At 46.6% G+C, this 25,870-nt stretch overlaps 1 protein-coding gene across 1 annotated transcript; it reads right to left on the reverse strand.

Moving 5' to 3' along the window:
• Positions 1-2,312: 2,312 nt before the first annotated feature.
• Positions 2,313-15,583, reverse strand: fam83a (family with sequence similarity 83 member A). Its single transcript, XM_078215519.1, has 4 exons — positions 15,068-15,583; positions 10,368-10,535; positions 4,744-4,868; positions 2,313-2,994 (listed from the first exon to the last, which is right to left on the reverse strand). Exons 1-4 carry the CDS (start codon positions 15,581-15,583, stop codon positions 2,313-2,315), a joined length of 1,491 nt encoding a protein of 496 aa, XP_078071645.1.
• Between the last annotated feature and the right edge of the window lie 10,287 nt (positions 15,584-25,870).

The raw sequence follows: 25,870 nt of genomic DNA on the forward strand, positions 1-25,870 counted from the left end.
ACAGCACTGTGGGTGTATCTAGGGACTGCAGAGGTTCAAGAAGGCAGCTCACCACCACCTTCTGAAGAGCAACGAAAGATGGGAAATAAATGCTGGTCTAGCCAGCAACGCCCACATGCCATAAATGAAAGAAAGATGATCTCTTGGAGAATCTCTTTAGAGAATCCAAAGAGCTTCTACAAATACATAAAGGGCAAAAGAGTAACAAGGGAGAGAGTAGGGCCTCTTAAGGATCAACAAGGTCATCTATGTGCAGATCCACAAGAGATGGGTGAGATCCTAAATGAATATTTCTCATCAGTATTTACTGTTGAGAAAAGCATGGATGTTAGGGAACTTGGAGAAACAAATAGTGATGTCTTGAGGAGTGTGCATATTACAGAGAAAGAGGTGCTGGAAGTCTTAAAGCGCATCAAGGTAGATAAATCCCCGGGTCCTGATGAAGTGTATCCCAGGACACTGTGGGAGGCTAGGGAGGAAATTGCGGGTCCCCTAGCTGAGATATTTGAATCATCGATAGTCATGGGTGAGGTGCCTGAAGATTGGAGAGTGGCAAATGTTGTGCCTTTGTTTAAAGAGGGCTGCAGTGAAAAGCCTGGGAACTACAGGCCAGTGAGCCTCACATCTGTGGTGGGTAAGTTGTTGGAAGGTATTTTGAGAGACAGGGTCTACAGGCATTTAGAGACGCAAGGACTGATTAGGGACAATCAGCATAGCTTTGTGAGTGGAAAATCATATCTCACAAATTTGATTGAGTTTTTTGAAGGGGTAACCAAGAAGGTAGATGAGGGCAGTGCAGTTGATGTTGTCTACATGGGCTTTAGCAAGGCCTTTGACAAGGTACCGCATGGTAGGTTGTTGCATAAGGTTAAATTTCAAGGGATCCAGGGTGAGGTAGCTAAATGGATACAAAATTGGCTTCTTGACAGAAGCCAGAGTGTGGTTGTAGAGGTTGTTTTTCAAACTGGAGGCCTGTGACCAGCGGTGTGCCTCAGGGATTGGTGCTGGGTCCACTGTTATTTGCCATTTATATTAATGATTTGGATGAGAATATAGGGGACATGGTTAGTAAGTTTGCAGATGACACTATGATTGGTGGCGTAGTGGACAGTGAAGAAAGTTATCTCCAATTGCAACGGGATCTTGATCAATTGGGCCAGTGGGCTGACGAATGGCAGATGGAGTTTAATTTAAACAAATGCGAGGTGATGCATTTTGGTAGATTGAACCAGGGCAGGACTTACTCAGTTAATGGTAAGGCATTGGGGAGAGTTACAGAACAAAGAGATCTCGGGTTACATGTTCATAGCTCCTTGAAAGTGGAGTCAGAGGTGGACAGGGTGGTGAAGAAGGCATTCGGCATGCTTGGTTTCATCGGTCAGAACATTGAATACAGGAGTTGGGACGTCTTGTTGAAGTTGTACAAGACATTGGTAAGGCCACACTTGGAATACTGTGTGCAATTCTGGTCACCCTATTATAGAAAGGATATTATTAAACTAGAAAGGGTGCAGAAAAGATTTACTAGGATGCTATCAGGACTTGATGGTTTGAGTTATAAGGAGAGGCTGAATAGACAGGGACTTTTTTCTCTGGAGCGTAGAAGGCTGAGGGGTGACCTTATAGAGGTCTATAAAATAATGAGGAGCACAGATCAGCTAGATAGTCAATATCTTTTCCTAAAGGTAGGGGGGTCTAAAACTAGAGGGCATAGGTTTAAGGTGAGAGGGGAGAGATACAGAAGTGTCCAAAGGGGAAATTTTTTCACACTGAGGGTGGTGAGTGTCTGGAACAAGCTGCCAGAGGTAGTAGTAGAGGCGGGTAAAATTTAGTCTTTGAAAAAGCATTTAGACAGTTACATGTGTAAGATGGGTATAGAGGGATATGGGCCAAATGCGGGCAATTGGGATTAGCTTAGGCATTTAAAAAGGGCAGCATGGACAAGTTGGGCCGAACCTCTATGACTCTATCTTCAGAGATACAGAGAGAACGATGAAACCGAAAGCACACAGGGACAAAGAGAAGGAGTCACAGGGATGAGAGCCTGTTTTACTCTCTGATTAAATTTGGATATGCCACAATGAAGTCATGCATGATTTGTGACCTTAAAAATAATGTTAGTCCAGAGCTTCAGGATTCAACAAAATGATTGTCGGCCTCTTGTGAATATTTTCCAATTACTGAAAAGAAAGACGTGTTACTGAAGTTTTACGTCTTGCAAACGCAAGAATGGCAAATTTCAATCAACCTCATTATTGTCCTTGTGTTACATCCAAACCCAAATTTCTTCAATTGCATCCAAATGATCATTTTCAGTGCTTCAGACACCTTTGATATCTATTATTGAAGAGCTTGGAGTTGGTCAGATTGTTCATTCTGTATGGGGATTCCAGTGAATATTTTCCGATGTGGGTTTGATCTGGGTTGGCTGAGTGTTTTGTGTCTGGTAGCAAATAATGTTGCCTGAATGGTAACGGTCGCGACGTGTTCGGTGAAGCTTCCCTCTGGGCTCTGAGAAGGCTGATGTCTTTGGAATTCACAGCTGGTTTCAGTATCTCATTGGGGTGGCGGTCGACCGGACTGGGGCATAACCTCCCAATGCCAGTACGTAGGGAGGGGTAGTTCCTCTGCTGGAGGAGTGGGGTGTACAACAGCCTCTGCTGAGGCACCGCCCAGTTGTTGTGCCTCTCCTTGCGAAGGTCCTCGCCTTGGACGACGTGAAGAGGGCTGAGTGTGGGCCCGCTGGAACTGGACAGGCTGCTGAAGGTTTCCGAGTGGGTGTTGCGACTTTCTGGCCACCTGATTGCTGGCTCACGGCTGCTTTTCGACAGGATTCTCGGGATGGAGCGAGACGTCGCTTGCGCTGAGCTGAATTTGCTGACTGGCTTTGACTGAGAAAAGAGTCGACGGAACTCCTCATCAAAACTTTCCACAATGTGTCCGGAAAAGAGAGTGATGAAATTCCTGTGCACCTGCCCCGATAACCAAGTAAAACTGGAAAAACAGAAGGGAAAAACGAGATCAAATCTTGACTCAAATTGAAATTAAAATGCTGCTATTTCTTGCCACAAAAATATCAAATGTTTCTTTAAATAAAAACAGAACGTGCCAGAAAAAACATCTGTGGAGAGAGAGAGTTAACGTTTCGAGTCCGATATGACTTCTTCAGAACTCGAAAGTAATTTTTGCAGCATCAGGTGTCAGCTGTGACTCTGTCAGTCACTCTGTCAGCAGAAGGTTGAGGGTTCAAGTCCCACTCCAGGAGCTGAGGGCAACATCTATGCTGAAATATCCAGTGCTGGGCTGAGGGATTACTTCAGTTTTGGAGGTGCCACTTTGAACGTTAACCCGAGTCAGGGAGACAATTTTGAAGGACAACGTGAGAATTCTTCCCAGAGTCCTGACCAACTATCACCAAAGGAGAAACACACAAAACCCTTCAGGACCTCTGCGTTCATCCAATTCGAGCCTCTTGGGCAAACCCAGCTCATCACTCTACCATCAGCTCCAGAGGACTCTCTCCTCGCCTTTCCATCTCTCCACATCTCCATCTCTCTACTTCTCCATCCCTCTATCTCTCCACCTCTCCATCTCTCTACCTCTCCATCCCTCTATCTCTCCACCTCTCCATCTCTCTACCTCTCCAACTCTCCATCTCTCCACTTCTCCACCTTCCCATCTCTCCAACTCTCCGCCTCTCCACCTCTCCACCTCCCCATCTCTCTACCTCTCCATCTCTCTACCTCGCCAACTCTCCACCTCTCCACCCCTCCACCTCGCCAACTCTCCACCTCTCCACCTCTCCATCTCTCCATCTCTCCAACTCTCTACCTCGCCAACTCTCCACCTCTCCACCTCTCCAACTCTCCACCTCTCCAACTCTCCACCTCTCCACCTCTCCACCTCTCCACCTCTCCAACTCTCCAACTCTCCAACTCTCTACCTCTCCAACTCTCTACCTCTCCAACTCTCTACCTCTCCAACTCTCTACCTCTCCAACTCTCCAACTCTCTACCTCTCCATCTCTCTACCTCTCCATCTCTCTACCTCTCCAACTCTCTACCTCTCCAACTCTCTACCACTCCATCTCTCCAACTCTCTACCTCTCCATCTCTCCATCTCTCCAACTCTCTACCTCTCCAACTCTCTACCTCTCCAACTCTCTATCTCTCCAACTCTCTATCTCTCCAACTCTCTACCTCTCCAACTCTCTACCTCTCCGCCTTTCCAGCTCTCCACCTCTCCATCTCTCTACCTCTCCAACTCTCTACCTCTCCACCTCTCCATCCCTCTATCTCTCCGCTTCTCCATCCCTCTACCACTCCACAACTCCATCTCTCCACCTCTCCATCTCTCTACCTCTCCATCCCTTTATCTTTCCGTTTCTCCATCTCTCTCCCTCTCCACCTCTCTATCACTCCGCCTCGCTCCTCCTTTAGGGGGAGTAAACCTGCCTCTTTGACAAAACGTTTGGTCACCGTTCCTAATATTTCTTTATGGGTTTTGATATTGTATTGGACACGTTATATAAATATTGTAGAGACAATGAGGTGCGATAGTATATTTATATCCTGACTATACTGAGCAAAATATTTGAATTCCAGCAGGGTGGGTTTGCAATGGATTTGGGTTCATTCCTGGGCATCCCTGGGGAGGTTGGCATCACTAGCCCCAAGCACCTTTTGCTAATTGTACTGTACAGAAACACGATGATGTGCTTTGGCCGAATTACTTTGCACTCACCTGTAAGATCCCGCTAACACATACAGGCAGTCGATGATGATAAACTTCTCATGAACCTGGCCCACAAATTTCTTTCCTGACTTTGAACAGTAGAGGTCACCAGACACGTGGCGGATTTCTATGTTCTGCAGAGGTATAAGTGAGGAGGGAGGAAATTATTGAGGGAACGCAATATCAAAGTTTATATTCGAATGACACAAGAAGTGGCACAATGTCTGCTCTGTACTGAGACAGTGTGTGAATGTGGCAATTGTGGTTACCTCATGACACCCATCCATTACTTGTCGGTTTTTAATATAAGCAGCCTATACCTCCTCCGATCCCACAACCCTCCGAGACATCATAGAATCTCTACAGCGCAGAAGGAGGCTATTTGGCCCATCGCGCCCAGGTCCTACCCCTGTAACCCTGTGCATTTACCCTGCCAATCCCCCAACACTAAGGAGCAATTTTTACCATGGCCAATCCACCTAACCTGCACAAATTTGGAGTGTGTGAGGAAACCGGAGCACCCGGAGGAAACCCACGCAGACACGGGGAGAACGTGCAGACTCCATACAGACAGTGATCCAAGCCGGGAATCGAACCTGGGTTCCTGGCGCTGTGAATTTGGCACTGTGCCGCCAAATTCTGCACTCCTCTAGTTCTGCCCCATTGAGCATCCTTCACTGTCACTGGGTCAAAATCGTGGAACTCCCTCCCTAACTGCACTGTGGATGTACCTACACTGGCTCACCACCACCGTCTCGGGGGCAAATCGAGATGGGTAATTAATGCAGGCTTAGCCCAGAATGCTGCCAGCCTATGACCGAATTAAAAAATATCCCCCAACTGTAATCACTGCACCAACAGTTCCTTCAGCTTTCTGAGGCCTTAATTCTGGAAATCCGTCTGTGTCACTCCTTCTTTCTTCCTTAAAACCTATCCCTTTGAGCGTGCTTTCGCTCACCTGTTCTGATCTCTCCTTATGCGGCTCTACTTCAGATATTGTCTGATATTTCTCCTGGGTGAAGCACCTTGGGATGGTTTATCATGTTAAAGCTGCTATATAAATGCAAATTTTTGTAATTAGTCTGCATTCCCACAACGGGGAAGATTATTTATTACTGCCAGTGCAAAGTATTGAGGTTACTGACCCGCCAATCAATGGGAATAATTTACATAGAAACTAGAAGCGGGAGGAGGCCATTCGACCCTTCAAGCCTGTTCCACCATTCATATTGATCATGGTTGATCATCAAATTCAATATCCTGATCCCCCCCCTTTCCCCCATATCCCTTGATCCCTTTAGCCCCAAGAGCTATATCTAATTTCTTCTTGAAATCACACAACATTTTGGCCTCAACTACTTTCTGTGGGAGTGAATTCCACAGATTCACCACCCTCTGGGTGAAGAAATTTCTCCTCACCTCAGTTCTAAAAGGTTTACCCCTTATCCTCAAACTATGATCCCGAGTTCTCGACTCCCCCACCATCAGGAACATTCTTTCTGAATCTACCCTGTCTAACCCTGTTGGAATTTTATGAGTTTCTATGAGATCCCCTCTCACTCTTCTAAACTCCAGTGAATATAATCCTAACCGACTTTGTCTCTCCTCATGTGCGGACCTGCCATCCGAGGAATCAGCCTGGTAAACCTTCGCTACACTCCATCTATAGCAAGGACATCCTTCCTCAGATAAGGAGACCGTCACGCTACTGTGCCTTTACCAAAGGTATTTTAATCATATTTCTCAGCACTGCTGCCTCACAGCACAGGAACCTGGGTTCGATTCGCGGCTTGGGTCACTGTCTGTGTGGAGTTTGCACGTTCTCCCCGTGTCAGCGTGGGTTTCCTCCCACACCCCAAAGATGTGCAGCTTCGGTGGATTGGCCATGCTAAACTGCCTTCTAGTGTCGGGAGGGGAGACTGGTAGGGTAAATGTGTGGGGTTATGGAAATAGGGCTTGGGTGGGATTGTTGTCGGGCTGAATGGCCTCTTTCTGCACTGTCAGATTCTGTGATCTCTTCTTCTGATCTCTTCTCTGCAGGGTTTTTTCAAGCGGGTCTGTCATTTTTGTTTTGCTGCCGTGCTGTCTGTAACCAGTATCTTTTATTGTTACTGAAGCAGGATAATTGAAGCATTGTTTATTTTTAATTTAGACTAATGCAGTGTCCTGGAATCTTATGGTCTTTTGGGATTGCAGCCTGCGGTTTGATGTGTGAATGATTGGCAATTCAGTGATACCTGCATGGACAATTCCTTTCACAGTAAATTTCAGGTTTAAGCTTCATTTTAGTTAGAAGCTGTTTGGACTGCAGCCTGAAAGCAGTGTTCTCTGTCTCTCTCTGGAGTGAAAATTCTGCTGTCTGTGAGGTGCAGCTAGAAGCTAGGGACAAGCAGTGTCTCCGTGTCTCAGTTGTAATCCAAAGGACCAATTCAGGTGTTGCAAAGCTACAAAATCCAGCATCACATCAGCGCACTTGCTTTCTGTGCTACGCCGAGACCAGGGTGTATGTCTGTGGGGTTGTTTGATTTGGAACAGTATCATTAAGCTGTTAAGGTTTATACAATATTATGATTGTTCTCTTGTAATTGGTAGAAGTTACGCTAATTTTCTTATTATAGTTTAACTGTGTACTTAAATTAACTTTGTTTGATAAAAGTTTTCTAGTGGGACACTTGAATCATACCTGGAGTGAAACACCTTGTGCCAAAATCAAAGTGCAAAACTTATAGTTCAGACTGACTTCATAAAACACCTTGGAGTTTCTGGCTTGGGTCACACCAACACCAATCCCCCAGGTGTGGCCTCACCAACACCTTATACAATTGCAGAAAAACACCCCTATCCCTGTACTCAAATCCTCTCACTATGAAGACCAACATACCATTTGCCTTCTTTACTGCCTGTTGTACCTGCGCGCTTACTTTCAGCGACTGATGCACGAGGACACCAAGGTCTCGCTGAGTATCCCCCTCGCTCAATTTACACCCATTCAAATAATAACCTGCCTTCCTATTATTGCGACTGAATCTGAAACCTTCCCCCCTCACACCATCTTTTCAGCCATGTATTCATCCTATGTATCCTGCTTAAACAAAGGAGACTACAAAGGGATGAGGGAGGAGTTGGCTAAGGTAGACTGGGAGCAAAAAACTTTATGGTGGGACAATTGAGGAACAGTGGAGGACTTTCAAAGCGATCTTTCACAGTGTTCAGCAAAAGTATATACCAGTGATAAGGAAGGACTGTAGAAAAAGAGATAATCAGCCATGGATACCTGAGGAAATAAAGGAGGGTATCAAATTGAAAGAAAATGCAAACAAAGTGGCAAAGATTAATGGGAAACTAGAGGATTGGGAAATCTTTCAAGGTCAGCAGAAAGCCATGAAAAAAGTTATAAAGAAAAGTAAGATGGATTACGAGAGTAAGCTAGCTCAGAATATAAAAACAGATAGCAAACGTTTCTACAAATATATAAAACGAAAAAGAGTGGCGAAAGTAAACATTGGTCCTTTAGAGGATGAGAAGGGAGATGTAATAACTGGAAATGAGAAAATGACTGAGACGTTGAACAGGTATTTTGTGTCGGTCTTCACAGTGGAAGACACAAATAACATCCCAAAAATTGATGACAGGAAGGCTACGGCAGGTGAGGACCTAGAAACTATCATTATCACGGAAAAGGTAGTGATGGGTAAGCTAATGGGGCTAAAGGTAGACAAGTCTCCTGGCCCTGGTGGAATGCATCCCAGGGTACTAAAAGAGATGGCGGGGAAATAGCAAATGCACTTGGGGTAATTTACCAAAATTCGCTGGACTCTGGGGTGGTTCCTGCAGATTGGAAAACAGCAAATGTGACGCCACTGTTTAAAAAAGGAGGTAGACAAAAGGTGGGTAACTATAGGCCGGTTAGCTTCACTTCTGTAGCAGGGAAAATGCTTGAATCTATCATCAAGGAAGAAATAGCGAGACATCTGGATATAAACTGTCCCATTGGTAAGACGCAACATGGGTTCATGAAGGGCAGGTCATATTTGACTAATTTGGTGGAATTCTTTGAAAACATTACATGCGAGTGGACAATGGGGAACCTGTGGATGTGGTGTATCTGGATTTCCAGAAGGCATTTGACAAGGTGCCGCACCAAAAACTGCTACATAAGATAAAGGTGCACAGTGTTACGGGTAATGTATTAGCATGGATAGAGGATTGGTTAACTACCAGAAAGCAAAGAGTGGGGTAAATGGGTGTTTTTCTGGTTGGCGATCAGTGACTAGTGGTGTGCCTCAGGGATCAGTGTTGGGACCGCAATTGTTTACGATTTACATAGATGATTTGGAGTTGGAGACCAAGTGTAGTGTGTCAAAATTTGCAGATGACACTAAGATGAGTGGCAGAGCAAAGTGTGCAGAGGACGCTGAAAGTCTGCAAAGTGATATAGATAGTCTAAGTGAGTGGGCGAGGGTCTGGCAGATGGAGTACAATGTTGGTAAATGTGAGGTCATCCATTTTTGTAGGAATAACAGCAAAATGGACTATTATTTAAATGGTGAAAAATTGCAGCATGCTGCTGTGCAGAGGGACCTGGGTGTCCTTGTGCAGGAATCTCAAGAAGTTGGTTTGCAGGTGCAGCAGGTAATTAAGAAGGCAAATGGAATTTTGTCCTTCATTGCTAGAGGGATGGAGTTTAAAAACAGCGAGATTATGTTGCAGCTGTATAAGGTGCTGGTGAGGCCACACCTGGAGTAGTGTACAGTTTTGGTCTCCTTACTTGAGACAGTAAAGGAATTAAGGGTTATGGTGAGCGGGTGGGTAAGTGGAGCTGAGTCCACGAAAAAAATCAGCCATGATTTTATTGAATGGCAGAGCAGGCTCAAGGGGCCAGATGGCCGACTCCTGCTTCTTAGTTCTTATGTTCTTATGTTCTACTCTGACTAACACGAGGTGCTGGTAGTAATCCTGAGATGATTACTTTTGAGGTCCTACTTTTCAACTTGTTTTCTAGCTCCCTATATTCTGCTTTTAGGACCTCATCTCTTTTTTAATCTATGTTGTTTGTACCAATGGTACCACCACAACTGACTATTCACCCCCCCCCCCCCTCCACCCCCCCACTTCAGAATGTCCTGCAACCTCTCTGAGACAGTTTCTCACTATCTTTACCCTATCAAAAGCCTTAATAATGTTTAATATCTATATTAAATTTCCCCTGAATCTTTGCGACTCGCTATCAGCTGGGGGACAGAGAGAAGGTTAGAATCAAATTACACACTTATGTGGAGAGGCCAGAGAATCATACAATCCCTACTGTGCAGAAGGAGGCCATTCGGCCCATCGAGTCTGATACTTTCTTTAACCTTTTCTTAACCAGATCCAGCTTCATAAAACCTGGCCATTCTCCCATGCCTTGACCAGGTTGCGTCTCTCAAGGTGGGCTGGGAAGCCTCAGTTATATTCCAAAGGACCAATTCCCAGCAGGTGTTGCAAAGCTACAAAATCCAGCATCACATGAGCACACTTGCTTTCTGTGCTAGGCCTGGGGTTTGTGCGGTTGAGTGTAGACATCTGGACATGCATTGTGCCACATACAAACTGGATTGTTTTATTTTTGAATATAAAGCAGACCAAACACTTACTATCAAGTGGCTGCTCGTTATCTGGAGTTTCTCACACATTTCGATGAAGTATTGTGAAGATTGTTGATCCAGTAGCAGGTAGACTGGGACATTGCGTTTGCTGGCAGCATCAAGGACATCACAGAAGATGTCAATGTCAGTGAATATATCCATCACAATCGCTATCAGCTGGGGGAGAGAGAGAAGGTTAGAATCAAATTCAGAACTTCCACTTACACACTTATGTAGAGAGGCCAGAGAGTCATACAATCCCTACAGTGCAGAAGGAGGCCATTTGGCCCATCGAGTCTGCACTGACAACAATCCCACCCAGGCCCTATCCCTGTAACTCCATGTATTTACCCTACTAATCCCCTGACACTAAGGACATGGCCATTTTGCATGGCCAATTTAGCATGGCCAACCTAACTTGCACGTCTTTGGACACTAAGGGGCAATTTATCATGGCCAATCTAACCCGCACCATCTTTGGGCTGTGGGAGGAAACCGGAGCACCCAGAGGAAACCCACGCAGACATGGGGAGAACATGCAGACTCCACACAGATATTGACCCAAACCGGGAATTGAACCTAGGCCCCTGGTGCTGTGAGGCAACAGTACTAACCACTGTGCCACCGTGCTGCCCTGGGATTGTTCTCCTTAAAGCAAAGAAGGATTTGGGGAGATTTAATAGTGGCGTTCAGAACAATGACGGGTTTTGGTGGACTAGAGTGAGAGAGAACGTGTTCCTGGCGGCAGAAAGGTCAGTAACCTGTAGACACAGAGATAAAGTCACTGCAAAGGAACCAGAGAGAGAGATGAGGAAATCATGATAAGGACTGGACTGTCTGTTAACATTAACACTCATAACCTCTGTCTAACAATAACTTACTCCCAAACATCATTAGCTATAGTACGGTTGTAGGTTGTGCTAACTCTCGGTGTGTGAGTAACTGAGCCACTCATGCTCCCTGACCCTTCCCCGCAGTCCTACAAATATTTTGTCTTCAGGAGTGGTTCCAATTAATTTTGAAAGCCACAGTGGAATCTGCCTCCAACACGCTCTCTGGCCATGCATTCCACATCCAAACCACTTCACTGCAAAAACACTGCGATCCTCGTGTCATTGTTGCTTCTTTTGTCAATCACCGTAAATCAGCGTCCTCTGGTTCTCAATCCCTGTATCAGCGGAAAGTTCCTCCTGATCTACTCTGTCTTAGACCACTCCTGATTTTGAACCCCTCTAGCAAATCTTCAACTCACTTCAACTCAAATTCCACCTGGACAAATGAATGGGAATCATTGGACGCGAGTAACAAGGACCTGGTCTCAAACCCAACCCAACAGCTATCTGGTTTCAACTTTCCAAGGAAACAGTAGCCCATCCTCAACAGGTTCAGGAGTGGCCACAGCCAATGCTTGGCCAACATCCATAGATGGGGCATTAGTGCCAACCTGCTACGTGCCTGTGGGAGAGAACAAACTCTGTACCACATCATAGAAGAGTGTCCAATCCACAGACTCAGTGGAGGCCAATCCGCACTCAACACAGCAGAACCAGAAGAAACTGCTTGGCTTTGGGACATAGCATTTGCTAAATAAATACATATCAAATCTTAACACCTTCTCTTCTCTAAGCCCCAGCTTCGCTACACAAAGCTGGTGGGAGGGTGAGCTGTGAAGAGAATGCAGAGATGTTTCTGTGTGATTCGGACAAGTTGAGTGATTGGGCAAATGCATGGCAGATGCAGTTTAATTTGGATAAATGTGAGGTATCCACTTTGGTAGCAAAAACAGGAAGGCAGATTATTATCTGAATGGCTATAAATTGGGAGAAGGGAATGAGACCTGGGTGTCCTTGTACACCAGTGATTGAAGGTAAGCATGCAGGTACAGCGGTAAAGAAGGCAAATGGTATGTTGGCCTTCATAGCGGGAGGATTCGAGTACAGGAGCAGGGATGTCTTGCTGCAATTATACAGGGCCTTGGTGAGGCCACACCTGGAATATTGTGTGCAGTTTTGGTCTCCTTATCTGAGGAAAGATGTTCTTGCTATAGAGGGATTGCAGAGAAGGTTTACTAGACTGATTCCTGGGATAGCGAGACTGATGTATGAGAACGATTGAGTTGGTTAGGATTATATTCGCTGAAGTTCAGGAGAATGAGGGGGGGTAATCTCATAGAAAGCTATAAAATTCTAACAGGACTAGATGGAAGAGTCCAGAACCAGGCGTCACAGTCTAAGGATATGGGATAAACCATTTAGAACTGAGATGAAGAGAAATTTCTTCACCCAGAGAGCGGTGAGCCTGTGGAATTCGCTACCATAGAAAACAGTTGCATGTTTTCAAGGTGTTAGGTTTAGCTCTTGGGGCTAAAAGCACCAAAGGTTATGGAGGGAAAATTATTGAGTTGATGATCAGCCATGATCATAATGGACAGTGGAGCAGGCTCGAAGGGCCGAATGGCCTATTCCTATTCTCTATGTCCACATAACTAAGTAACACAACTAGATCAAGAGATAGATGTAAATATTCCATTTCAATTCTCCTCCCACATCTAGTGGTGCACTAAGGGAGACTTGCGTTTGTTTCCGTCGCTAGTAATTCCCGGAACAAGTTGTTAGTCTGTCGCCAGGAGCTTATAGCTTGAGAGGCACCACTCCACATCAAGCGTGGCTGACCAGGAGTCGCTCCCGCTCTTACCGCCAGCCATTGGTGTGTTTGGAAGGATTTTCAGATCAATACTCAACCTGTTTGGCCGCGTTATGAACCTTCCTTGGCCATCAAGTCCTGGGATGGGACTCGAACCTAGAGCTTCTGGCTCAGAGGCAGGGACACTAACCCTACTGACCCACAAGACCTCTTAGATGTAGACATACTGTGTACTTCAGAGGTACGATCTATTGGTCGTGAACGAAGCCCAGTCCATCACTCAAACCAGCCTCCCATCCCTTGACTCTGTTTACACTTGCCGCTGCCTCGGAAAAGCAGCCAGCATAATTAAGGACCCCACGCACCCGGGACATTCTCTCTTCCACCTTCTTCCGTCAGGAAAAAGATACAAAAGTCTGAGGTCACGTACCAACCGACTCAAGAACAGCTTCTTCCCTGCTGCTGCCAGACCTTTGAATGGACTTATCTTGCATTAAGTTGATCTTTCTCTGCCCCCTAGCTATGACTGTAACACTACATTCTGCACTCTCTCGTTTCCTTCTTTATGAACAGTATGCTTTGTTTGTATAGCGCACAAGAAACAATACTTTTCACTGTATCCCAATACATGTGACAATAATAAATCAAATCAAAATATTCAGAGTGAAATTCTAATTTACGAGTTTAATTGCTGTAAATCATGGAATAACCTGAACCTTCTGGTAGGTGACAGGTTTGTATTAATCTCCATTTAACACTTCAGTTAGAGAACAGTTTCTGGTGGAGGGGCATGGAGTGACCAGATTTTGGAATACATCGATTTGAATTTGACCATTCTGGGTTAACACTATTTTGGTAACTTTGAATGTGAGTAAATCACACTGAGTATCCTCACTTGACAATTGTGCTGGTGTTGGGCATCTGGGTCAACGGTTCCTGCTCCCTTTAGCTCTAAAATTTATATCTTGTAATGTGCTGGGTGTGTGAGCTGGTAGCAGTACAGTGAGGGGCAACTGGGCACCCAGAGCCCCAGTGAGCGAGAGAACCAACAGTCTCCTTACACAATGAGATTGAGAAAGAAGCAGAGAGAGAATGGAGAAGGAAATTAGGTGAGTTTGAGTCAAATCAGAAAGAGAAATTAACCACAGGAAAGAGAGATTGGATTGAGAGAGAGAGAGAGAAAGAAAGAGAGTGAGAGTGAGAGTGAGAGAGAGAACAAGAGAGGGAGAGAAAGAGAGAGAGCGAGAGAGCAGAAAGACAAAAAGAATCATAGAATCCCTATAGTGCAGAAGGAGGCCATTCAGCCCACCAAGTCTGCACCGATCACAATCCCACCCAGGCCCTATCCCCATAATGTCATGCATTTACCCTAGCTAGTCCCCCTGACACTAATGGTCAATTTAGTATGGCCAATCCACCTAACCAGCACATCTTTGGACTGTGGGAGGAAACCGGAGCACCCAAAGGAAACCCACGCAGACACGGGGAGAATGTGCAAACTGCACACAGACAGTGACCCAAGCCGGGAATCGAACCCATGTCCCTGACGCTGTGAGGCAGCAGTGCTAACCACTGTGCCACCATGCCACCCACAGAAGTAAGATTATTTTTAAAAACTTCTTGGAACAATTTACTGGCTTTAGGAATGAGATTCCAGAATTTTAACTCTTCCCTTTCTGTGCCAGAGAGGTTGAGTGGCATTGCAGGAATATAAATCTTCACATTGAGATGGCCCTTGTGCTGTTAAGTGTCAGCCTTAACTTTCTGTGGTGGGTTTAGCGAGGAATTAATGCACAAATGTCCCAACTCCATGACAATCACGAGAAAGTTGCAGTGATGACCTCCTATAGACCAGAGTAAATGTGAAGCAAATGCAAATCACCAACCATTTGTAACTATTCGCAACTCACAGAATAACTCTTCCTCATCACAAGTTGCTGGATTTTTTTTTTACACAACAGCAGCGGCGCGACAGTTTCATTCACTTTTAACATCACTGACAAATTCTGGGCCATTACACAAACAAAACAAACATTGCTGAACTGCGCCGGTAGCAAAGGAATTACCTCGATAGCTTTACTGATGTAAAAACGTAAAATGCTTTTGATGCTTTGTGACCTTTCAGTCTGAAAGTAAACTTTGATGGTCGAAGGGCCATTCAGGTAATATTTTTTGTCCGCCATTGGCCACCCTTGATCCAACATTGGCCCGTTGCTGTCTGAAATCAGTGGCAGGTAAGTGCCAGTCAGGTCTGAAGAGTCGTCCGACGCCCCAGCTTTGCTTTGTGCTCCTGCTAAAGCTGGTTCCTCAAGTTGGAGGGGTTCCTTGGGGTTACTGACAATGTATTGTATTTCGGAAGGGGACAAGAAGCCCACCTCCCCCTCCTGGGTCAACATTTTGTCATAAGCATCCGTGCCCATATCCAACAGAGCATCCGTAGCCAGCCTCGCGCTCTCATTGTGGCTCAGGTTGAACTCAGGTGTTGCGATCCAGGGGTTTTTAATCGCTTCCAGCCGCCTCTTGATCTTGCCAACCTTTTTGGGCTGATACCAGCCAATTTTCCGGTAACTTTGAGCATTCATCACTAATGCTTGCGACCGGCTCCACGGCAACAGGACAGCTCACTGACAGCTGCAGCCACAGCTGCATTAATAGAGCAGGGCTGTCACTGAGGATAAGACATGCAATTACGTGTAAACAAGAGAACTACACTGCCCAACCTTTAGGCAATGATGAATCCGGATTATCACAAGCTCAAGATACCATTGGGTATCTGTCACATTAGATAAATTCATGAGATTGGAAAGCTTCGAGTACTTTCCTCTGGTGTATTTTCAACACTCGTGAATCATTTCAAATGTTGGTGTTTTTCTTTGGGGAAATCTAGACACACTCGTGCACTCAGAACTCACAGGTACTCCCTATGTAGTACAGACGGAGGGCTGTACTGTCAGGGGGTCAGTACTGAGGGAGTGCCGCACTGTCAGAGGGTCAGTTCTGAGGGAGTGCCGCACTGTCAGAGGGTCAGTACTGAGGGAGTGCTGCACTGTCAGAGGGTCAGTACTGAGGGAGTGCCGCACTGTCAGAGGGTCAGTACTGAGGGAGTGCCGCAGTGTCAAAGAGCCAGTTCTGAGGGAGTGCTGCACTGTCAGAGGGTCAGTACTGAGGGAGTGCTGCACTGTCAGAGGGTCAGTACTGAGGGAGTGCTGCACTGTCAGAGGGTCAGTACTGAGGGAGTGCTGCACTGTCAGAGGGTCAGTGCTGAGGGAGTGCTGCACTGTCAAAGAGCCAGTTCTGAGGGAGTGCCACACTGTCAGAGGGTCAGTACTGTGGGAGTGTTGCACTGTCAGAGGGTCAGTGCTGAGGGAGTGCCGCACTGCCAGAAGGTCAATACTGAGGGAGTGCTGCACTGTCAGAGGGTCAGTACTGAGGGAGTGCCGCACTGCCAGAGGGTCAGTGCTGAGGGAGTGCCGCACTATCAGAGGGTCAGTGCTGAGGGAATGCTGCACTGTCAGAGGGTCAGTACTGAGGAAGTGACGCACTGTCAAAAAGTCAATACTGAGGGAGTGCCGCACTGTCAGAGGGTCAGTACTGAGGGAGTGCTGCGCTGTCAGAGGGTCAGTTCTGAGTGAGTGTAGCAATGTCAGAGGCTCAGTATTGAGAGAGTGCCGCACCGTCAGAGGGTCAGTATTGAGAGAGTGCCGCACTGTCAGAGGGTCAGTACTGAGGGAGTGCCACACTGTCAGAGGGTCAGTACTGAGGGAGTGCTGCACTGTCAGAGGGTCAGTGCTAAGGGAGTGCTGCACTGTCAGAGGGGCAGTACTGAGGGAGTGCTGCACTGTCAGAGGGTCAGTGCTAAGGGAGTGCTGCACTGTCAGAGGGGCAGTACTGAGGGAGTGCCACACTGTCAGAGGGTCAGCACTGAGGGAGTGCCGCACTGTCAGAGGGTCAATACTGAGGGAGTGCCGCACTGTCAGAGGGTCAGTACTGAGGGAGTGCTGCACTGTCAGAGGGTCAGTACTGAGGGAGTGCTGCACTGTCAGAGGGTCAGTACTGAGGGAGTGCTGCACTGTCAGAGGGTCAGTGCTGAGGGAGTGCTGCACTGTCAAAGAGCCAGTTCTGAGGGAGTGCCACACTGTCAGAGGGTCAGTACTGAGGGAGTGCTGCACTGTCAGAGGGTCAGTGCTAAGGGAGTGCTGCACTGTCAGAGGGGCAGTACTGAGGGAGTGCTGCACTGTCAGAGGGTCAGTGCTAAGGGAGTGCTGCACTGTCAGAGGGGCAGTACTGAGGGAGTGCCACACTGTCAGAGGGTCAGCACTGAGGGAGTGCCGCACTGTCAGAGGGTCAATACTGAGGGAGTGCCGCACTGTCAGAGGGTCAGTACTGAGGGAGTGCTGCACTGTCAGAGGGTCAGTACTGAGGGAGTGCTGCACTGTCAGAGGGTCAGTACTGAGGGAGTGCTGCACTGTCAGAGGGTCAGTGCTGAGGGAGTGCTGCACTGTCAAAGAGCCAGTTCTGAGGGAGTGCCACACTGTCAGAGGGTCAGTACTGTGGGAGTGTTGCACTGTCAGAGGGTCAGTGCTGAGGGAGTGCCGCACTGCCAGAAGGTCAATACTGAGGGAGTGCTGCACTGTCAGAGGGTCAGTACTGAGGGAGTGCCGCACTGCCAGAGGGTCAGTGCTGAGGGAGTGCCGCACTATCAGAGGGTCAGTGCTGAGGGAATGCTGCACTGTCAGAGGGTCAGTACTGAGGAAGTGACGCACTGTCAAAAAGTCAATACTGAGGGAGTGCCGCACTGTCAGAGGGTCAGTACTGAGGGAGTGCTGCGCTGTCAGAGGGTCAGTTCTGAGTGAGTGTAGCAATGTCAGAGGCTCAGTATTGAGAGAGTGCCGCACCGTCAGAGGGTCAGTATTGAGAGAGTGCCGCACTGTCAGAGGGTCAGTACTGAGGGAGTGCCACACTGTCAGAGGGTCAGTACTGAGGGAGTGCTGCACTGTCAGAGGGTCAGTGCTAAGGGAGTGCTGCACTGTCAGAGGGGCAGTACTGAGGGAGTGCTGCACTGTCAGAGGGTCAGTGCTAAGGGAGTGCTGCACTGTCAGAGGGGCAGTACTGAGGGAGTGCCACACTGTCAGAGGGTCAGCACTGAGGGAGTGCCGCACTGTCAGAGGGTCAATACTGAGGGAGTGCCGCACTGTCAGAGGGTCAGTACTGAGGGAGTGCTGCACTGTCAGAGGGTCAGTACTGAGGGAGTGAGGCACTCACAGAGGGTCATTACTGAGGGAGTGCCGCACTGTCAGAGGGTCAGTACTGAGGGAGTGAGGCACTCACAGAGGGTCATTACTGAGGGAGTGCCGCACTGTCAGAGGGTCAGTACTGAGGGAGTGAGGCACTCACAGAGGGTCATTACTGAGGGAGTGCCGCACTGTCAGAGGGTCAGTACTGAGGGAGTGCTGCACTGTCAGAGGGTCAGTACTGAGGGAGTTAGAAAGAGAGAGAAGTTATATTACTATTTACAAGTTCTCTTCAGAGGAAATCGAGTTTCTGCACTCGTTTAAAAAACATTGTGTTATGGAAGTAAACCCCACCCAAACCTGCCAACACCTACCCCCCAGGATAAAGTAATGACCATGAACATGTCTATTAATTGCACTCATCACAAGATCTTTAAAAGTGCACTAACAGGCACATTTTTCAATGCTGTTGAGTAATTCAAAACTGATCTACTCACAGCTGATGGTCCTACTCACTCTGAATCATAGAATCCCCACAGTGCAGGAGGAGGCCATTCGGCCCATCGAGCCTGCACCGACCACAATCCCACCCAGGCCCCATCCCTATAACCCCAAGTATTTTACCCACTAATCCCCCTGACACTAAGGGGCAATTTAGCATGGCCAATCCACCTAACTTGCACATCTTTGGACTGTGGGAGGAAACCCGAGCACCTGGAGGAAACCCATGCAGACATGGGGAGAACGTGCAAACTCCACGCAGGCTGTCACCCGAGCCAGGAATTGAACACGGATCCTTGGCACTGTGAGGCTGCAGTGCTAACCACTGTGCCACCGTGTTATCCAGATTAAAATGATTGATTTTTCATCACTCCATTTAGACCAAATAAATTGAGCAATATTTCTTAAAATAAATTATTTTCCCAAATTGCTGTCTGAAGAAAGGAATGATGGCATTGGCCCATGGCGGGTTTTATATTCAGCGATATGCAACTGAGTTTGAGCAGAAACACGAGGGGAAAAAAATCATTTTTCAAAAACAGAATTTGAGGAAACTCTGGCTTATTAGCTGGTCATTACCATTCTGCTGTATGTGTGATTTTGCTGTGCTCAAATTCGCTGCCGAATTTCCTACTTTCCACCAGTGACTACACTTCAGAAAATGTTTCTTACTGACTGTCGAGTACTTTGCAACTTCCTGCAGTAACAAGAGGTGCTATATAAATGCAAGCATTTCTGGGGCGAGGAGCTAATGTTGAGTCAGTGAACCCAAGGGTGAATGGGACTTGAGGAAAGTTAGGATCTGGGCAGCAGTTTTGAGTGTATGGAGGGAAATCAGCGAGGGAGCATTGGAAAAGTTGAGAGTTTCATCAGGGGAACTGAGGCGGGGCTGGAGAGAGGGGATGTTATGGAGGCAGAAACAAGTGATCTTTTTGAAAGAGATGATACGAGGTTGGAAATTTAGTGCAGGGTCAAATGTTAGAGTCTAGGGGAGGGAGACGGAATTGGTAATGGGGGAATGGATTTTGTGAGCAGGTCTCAGAGAATGGGTGGGATTTTCCTGCTGGTGGAATCTTCCTGTCACATCGATGACACTCCCTCCCCCGACCCCACGTGGTTTGCCTGGCAGTGGAAGGGCGAACAACGGAAAAGACATTGACGGCGGAAGGACTGGAAGATCCCACCACTGGCCAATGACGCTCCACCTCCACAAAACATGTCACGGCGGGAGTAGAAAATTTGCCCATTGGTCTTGCCAGTGTTTAATTGGAAAACATTGCAATGCATCCAGGACTTGACGTCCGACAAGCAATCTGACAATTTCGAGATATTGGAGGAGTTGAGAAATGTGGAACTGCTTACTATCAACGTGAACTTAGAATCATAGAATCGCTACAATGCAAAAGGAGGATATTCGGCCTATCAAGCCTGAACCAACAACAATCCCACCTAGGCCCTATCCCCGTGACACCACATATTTATCCCAGTAATCCTCCTGATACTAAGGGGCTATTTAACATGGTCAATTAACCTAGCCTGCACATCTTGGGACTGTGGGAGGAAACCGGAGCAGCCAGGGGAAACCCATGCAGACACGGGGGAGAATGTGCAAACTCCACACAGACGGTGACCCAAGGCCGGAATTGAACCCAGGTTCCTCGCGCTGTGAGGCATCTGTGCTAACCATTGTGCCACCGTGCCACCCCGTACGTGGAACCTAACATGGTATCTTTGGAATGATGCACCGAATGGGAAGAGAAGTCGTTGCAGGAGATTTATCAGTTACAACTTTCTAATCTCCACGTTTCATTATCACCCCATTGTGTCAGCACTGCTCTGGGAAAATGCAATGAGTGAGATTAACCTTTAAAATGGAAATAAAGGAACAAGAATATATTTGCCCCAACAGATCTAACGATCGCTGCATTAAATCACAATTGCCTTTACATTCCTTTGATGGGAAGATGTCTGTTTATATACAACATTCGATTCTTGTTCTATGTTCAGTTCCAACACCTGTCTGAAAACTTTTAATTCATTGCAGCCACTCCTTTACCAATTAATTGTGTAACTGACATGTCTATACTGACAGGTTTAAATCATTCATGCAACATTCAAAGTTTTTTCAAGGTCATAAGGTATATAAGGGGGTATTTAATTTGAGGTTTGGTAAAGTCTGCAAAGATGTTTCAATGGCAAACAGTGTCAACATCCAACCGTGCAGATTGAAGTCTGCTATCAGCTCAATATTGTCCGTGCAATAGCGGGAAAATAGATACAAAAGTCTGAGGTCACGTACCGACCGGCTCAAGAACAGCTTCTTCCCTGCTGCCATCAGATTTTTGAATGGTTCTACCTTGCATTAAGTTGATCTTTCTCTACACCCTAGCTATGGCTGGAACACTACATTCTGCACTCTCTCCTTTCCTTCTTTATGAATGGTATGCTTTGTCTGTATAGCACGCAACAAACAATACTTTTCACTGTATACTAATACATGTGACAATAATAAATCAAATCAAATATTGTCATTTATTTCACACTCTACTATGTAAAACTTTCATCTCGTTTGATTGAGACAAAGGGAGCATCTTTTTAGAACTGCGACAATATTTAAATTGAATTATGTTCACTTTCTATTTACTCTCTGTTCACTTACTGCTGAAACCCTCAACTTTTCTTTTGTAACCTCCAGACTCAACTATTCCAACTCTCTCCTCAGTAATCCCCAATCTTTCACCTTCCTTCAGCCCATTCGAAACTCCACTGCTCAAATCCTAACTTGCACCAAACTCCGCTTTTTCAACAACCCAATTGCCTTTCTCCCTCCTGCTCCGAAGACTCTGACTGGCTTTGGGGTACATATCCAGGGCTACTCTTAGTGAGTGAGTCTAGGTACAGATGGGTGGAAGCTTTCCAAACTTGGAGGCTATTGCGTTCAGACCATATAGTGTTCCCACACACCATTACATTTCTATCTCACCAAAAACCCAACTGGAGCACCTTCGGGGCAGCATGGTGGCACAGTGGTTTGCACTGCTGCCTCACAGCGCCAGGAACCTGGGTTCAATTCCTCGGTTGGGTCACTGTCTGTGAGGAGTCTGCACATTCTCCCCGTGTCTGTGTGGGTTTCCTCCGGGTGCTCCGGTTTCCTCCCACAGTCTGAAAGACGTGCTGGTTCGGTGCATTGGCCGTGCTAAATTCTCCCTCAGTGTACCCGAACAGGCGCTGGAAGATGGCGACAAGGGGATTTTCCCAGTAACTTCATTGCAGTGTCTACTTGCGACTAATAAATAAACTTTACTTAACTTCACCTGTATCTCCAGAGAGTTTAAAGGCCAAGTCAGGACAATCGAACTCAAACTGGGGATATTCCTGGAGATTTTAATATCTTCATATCGCAAGAATTCAATTAATGAGAAATCATCGGATACACAATTAACTTTTTAACCATTACTTTTGTTAAATTTCTGTGCAGATCACATCATTGAAATAACTGGATTGGAAGAATTACTGAGGCTGAAAGTGCATGTGAGTGGAATGAAAGCAAATAGCTGTGATTATGGGCGCGATGAATTCACTGAAACAGGCCCGTCTAAAGAATACCCACTAATCCTAACGCAGCTCCTTTACATCAATGTCAACAATGTGCATCCTCTTGTGCAACTTTGCAAAGCCAATGCTGAAATTCAACATCCAAAGTTAGTAGGACTGGATTTTGCCACAGAAAGAGTTTTAACAACACTAGGTTAAAGTCCAACAGGTTTATTTGGTAGCAAACACCATTAGCTTTTGGAGCACTGCTCCTTTGTCAGATGGAGTGGAAATGTGTATGCTACCAAATAAACCTGCTGGACTTTAACCTGGTGTTGTTAAAACTCTTACTGTGTTCACCCCAGTCCAACGCCGGCATCTCCACATCATTTTGCCACAGAGGCAGAGGGGCATTTGGAGATGGGCATGGCAACAACCAGACGGTCTGTCACCATGCTCCTGGCCTATTTTCAGAGAAGTGGCTTTTGTGGCGGTAGGGTAATAGTGACACGTCTGCCAGCAGTGGCGAGCCAATTGAATTATGAATCAAGGGCAGCCTTCTCCAGTTATATGGAGTTGCCAGACCGCATATGGTCCCCACAGTGGCATGAGGGTGGCACAGTGGTTAGCACTGCTGCCAGGGACCCGGGTTCGATTCCCGGCTTGGGTCACTGTCTGTGCGGAGTCTGCACAGTCTCCCCGTGTCTGTGTAGGTTTCCTCCGGGTGCTCCGGTTTCCTCCCACAGTCCAAAAGATGTGCTGGTTAGGTGCTAAGTTCTCCCTCAGTGTACCCGAACAGGCGCTGGAGTGTGGCGACTAGGGGATTTTCACAGTAACTTCATTACAGTGTTAATGTAAGCCTACTTGTGACAGTAATAAACAAACTAAACTCCACAATGTGACTGTTGTCCGTAATCTCACTGCTACGCACCAGGAAGCGGATTGATGTAAATGTGGGAAACCAGCACTTGGACACGACTCTCCAGAACTTGTTTTCTCAAGATGGCGCCAGAGGAGGCGACTTCTTGCAAGCTATGCCCAGCGTACCTGATGATTCTATCTTTTACTCTGGTTCAATGCTTCTAAAACTTCATTCTACCTCTTTTCCTACCTCGCATTCAGTTGAACTTTCTCTACACCCTAGCTATGACTGTAACACTACATTCTGCACTCTCCTTTCCTTCTCTATGAATGGTATGCTTTGTCTGTATAGCGCGCAAAAAACAATACTTTTCACTGTATCCTAATACATGTGAAAATAATAAAGGGTAAGACTAGCAGGGTAAATATGTGGGGTTATGGGGATTGGGTCTGGGTGGGATGTGGTTGGTGCAGACTCGATGGACAAAATGGCCGCCTTCTGCACTGTATGAAATCAAATCAAAGAGCTCTGAATTGCAGACACACCTTTGATTGTCAATGTGTTGTCACCCAACACCGACATCCAGCTCATCTCATTGTCTCCTGTGAGAGAACTGCGTGCTGAAATTAGTGAGATACATGGGTATGGTAAGAGGAAAGCCAGAAACGGAATATTGTAAACATGTTAAAGCATGGTCAGAAAGTTTTTTAAAAATAGAAATACAGGTGCTTTGTTTTAGTGAAGAATTTTTGGTTGGAGGAGGAGGAAACTGAAGATTACCCACATGAAATGCCAGTCAGCATTGTTTATAACACAAGCCGGGTGGCAGTGACTTAGTGTCAGTGGGAATAGTGGGGTAAATATGTGGTGTTGCAGGGATAGGGTCAGGGCAGGTTCAATGGACCAAATGGCCTCTTTCTGCACTGTAGGGATTCTATGAAACTCTTACTGTATGTTCAACCATACAGATTACTCATGGAATCAGCTTCCACCGCCTTTTCAGGTAGAATGTTCCAGATTGCCAATATCTGATTGGCAAAGATGCCAAGTGAACACTTCCCAATGATTTTAGAATCGACAACCTCTGGTTATTGACCCAATCACCAGAAGGATTGAGTTATCCAATCAAAACCCATCATCTCCACAAGGTCACCACTTACTCTTCTCTCTTTCCGAGGAGAACAATTTTTCCGAACTTTTCCAACCTCTCCTCAGAATCAAAGTCCCTGATCCCTGGCAAACCTTCTCCGCTCCCATTCTGAGGCCTTTATATCATTCGTGAAGTGCTGTGCCTGGAACTGCCCACAATATTCCAGCTGAGGCCTAACCAGTGTTTGATAATGTTCTAGCACCCCACGTACTTTATAACCATCTTCTCAGCTTCCCATCTCCTTCAAGGATTTGTGAATACAGACGCCAAGTTGTCTGCTTATCTACATTTCAAAGCTGTGCAATTAAAAGTATTTCCATGTCAGACTTACAATCTTGAATAGCCCAAGTTGCTTCAGACACATAATCAGGTGATTAAATTACTGAGCCACATTGAGGGATATCAGGCCTAGGATTGGTCATTCTTGCCTTTGTAGGAGATGGGGATTGAGGGTGGAGAAGAAAGGCCCTGGATTCTCCAGCACCATCTTCCTCCCTCCCTCCCCTCACTGCTGTGATGGATCTGCAGGTACTAATTACAAAGTATTAGCAACACAGAAAGCGCCATTTGGCCCAACCTTTGGCTCTATGTTGGTGTTTAGGGTCCACACAAGGTTCCTCCCAACTGCTTCATTTCACTTTAATAGAATGTACCTCTATTCCTTTCGTCTGCATATGTTTATCTGATTTCTCTTAAATGCATCTACACTGTTCATGTTAGCGATTTCCACATTCGCACCAGCCCCCAGGTTCCTTCCGAATTCCCTGTTGGATTTACTGGTTTTAGATTCTCCCTCCCCCTTTCTCTCTCTCTCTCCTCCCCTCCCTACCAAGTGGCAAATCTGCCCTAACAAACCCTTGAAGAGGTGGAATTGGTCTGTCCTTGGGTGGAATGGACTGTGTGCCTGCCAACTTTCTTAGAGAGGAGAGCTAGGTAAATAAGGCTGGGTCAGTTCAAGAGCATGTGGCACAGGAGAGTTGGGCAGGTGGGGGATGTGAGTGGAAGAGGGTGTTACAGTGAAGGAAGGTGTGGGGGGTGGGGTGGGGGGTGTGTGAGTGGAAGAGGGTGTTACAGTGAAGGAAGGTGTTTTAAGGTTGTTAGCATACCAGATGTGCATCAGGTCAACCTTGTAGTCATACTACAGGACAGGAAGATAATGTAATGGAAGGGATCTTGAGTGCTAGTGCCTGTGTTGGATAACAAGACTCATTTTGAAAATTAGCGAGAGTCTCTTTTTAAAATGGCAACGATAAATGTTGACATATTGTGGAGGAGTGGCTGGGATATCCCGTACTCGTGAGAATTAGCAGTCACAGCTTTCTATTTGCTTTACTTAACCGCACTTCAGACCTGGGGACTCCAGCTGTGAAGCCACCCCCCAGCTGACAAGTGATGTCCTGGGGTCTAAGCCTAATCAGTTCCCTCCTACTGTAAACCTCACTTGCCCAAGGAAGGAGTCAACCCAGCGGAGCCCTGAACTGCAGCAACTGTCACATCTCACCGCAATGCTCCAGAGTGGGACAAAGGGATTAAAGCTTCAATTACACAGGCATGAGAACACAGCATCTTTTCAAAGGAGCAAACTCTAAGT

Source organism: Mustelus asterias, chromosome 7, assembly GCF_964213995.1.
Source record: "Mustelus asterias chromosome 7, sMusAst1.hap1.1, whole genome shotgun sequence".
Taxonomy (NCBI): domain Eukaryota; kingdom Metazoa; phylum Chordata; class Chondrichthyes; order Carcharhiniformes; family Triakidae; genus Mustelus; species Mustelus asterias.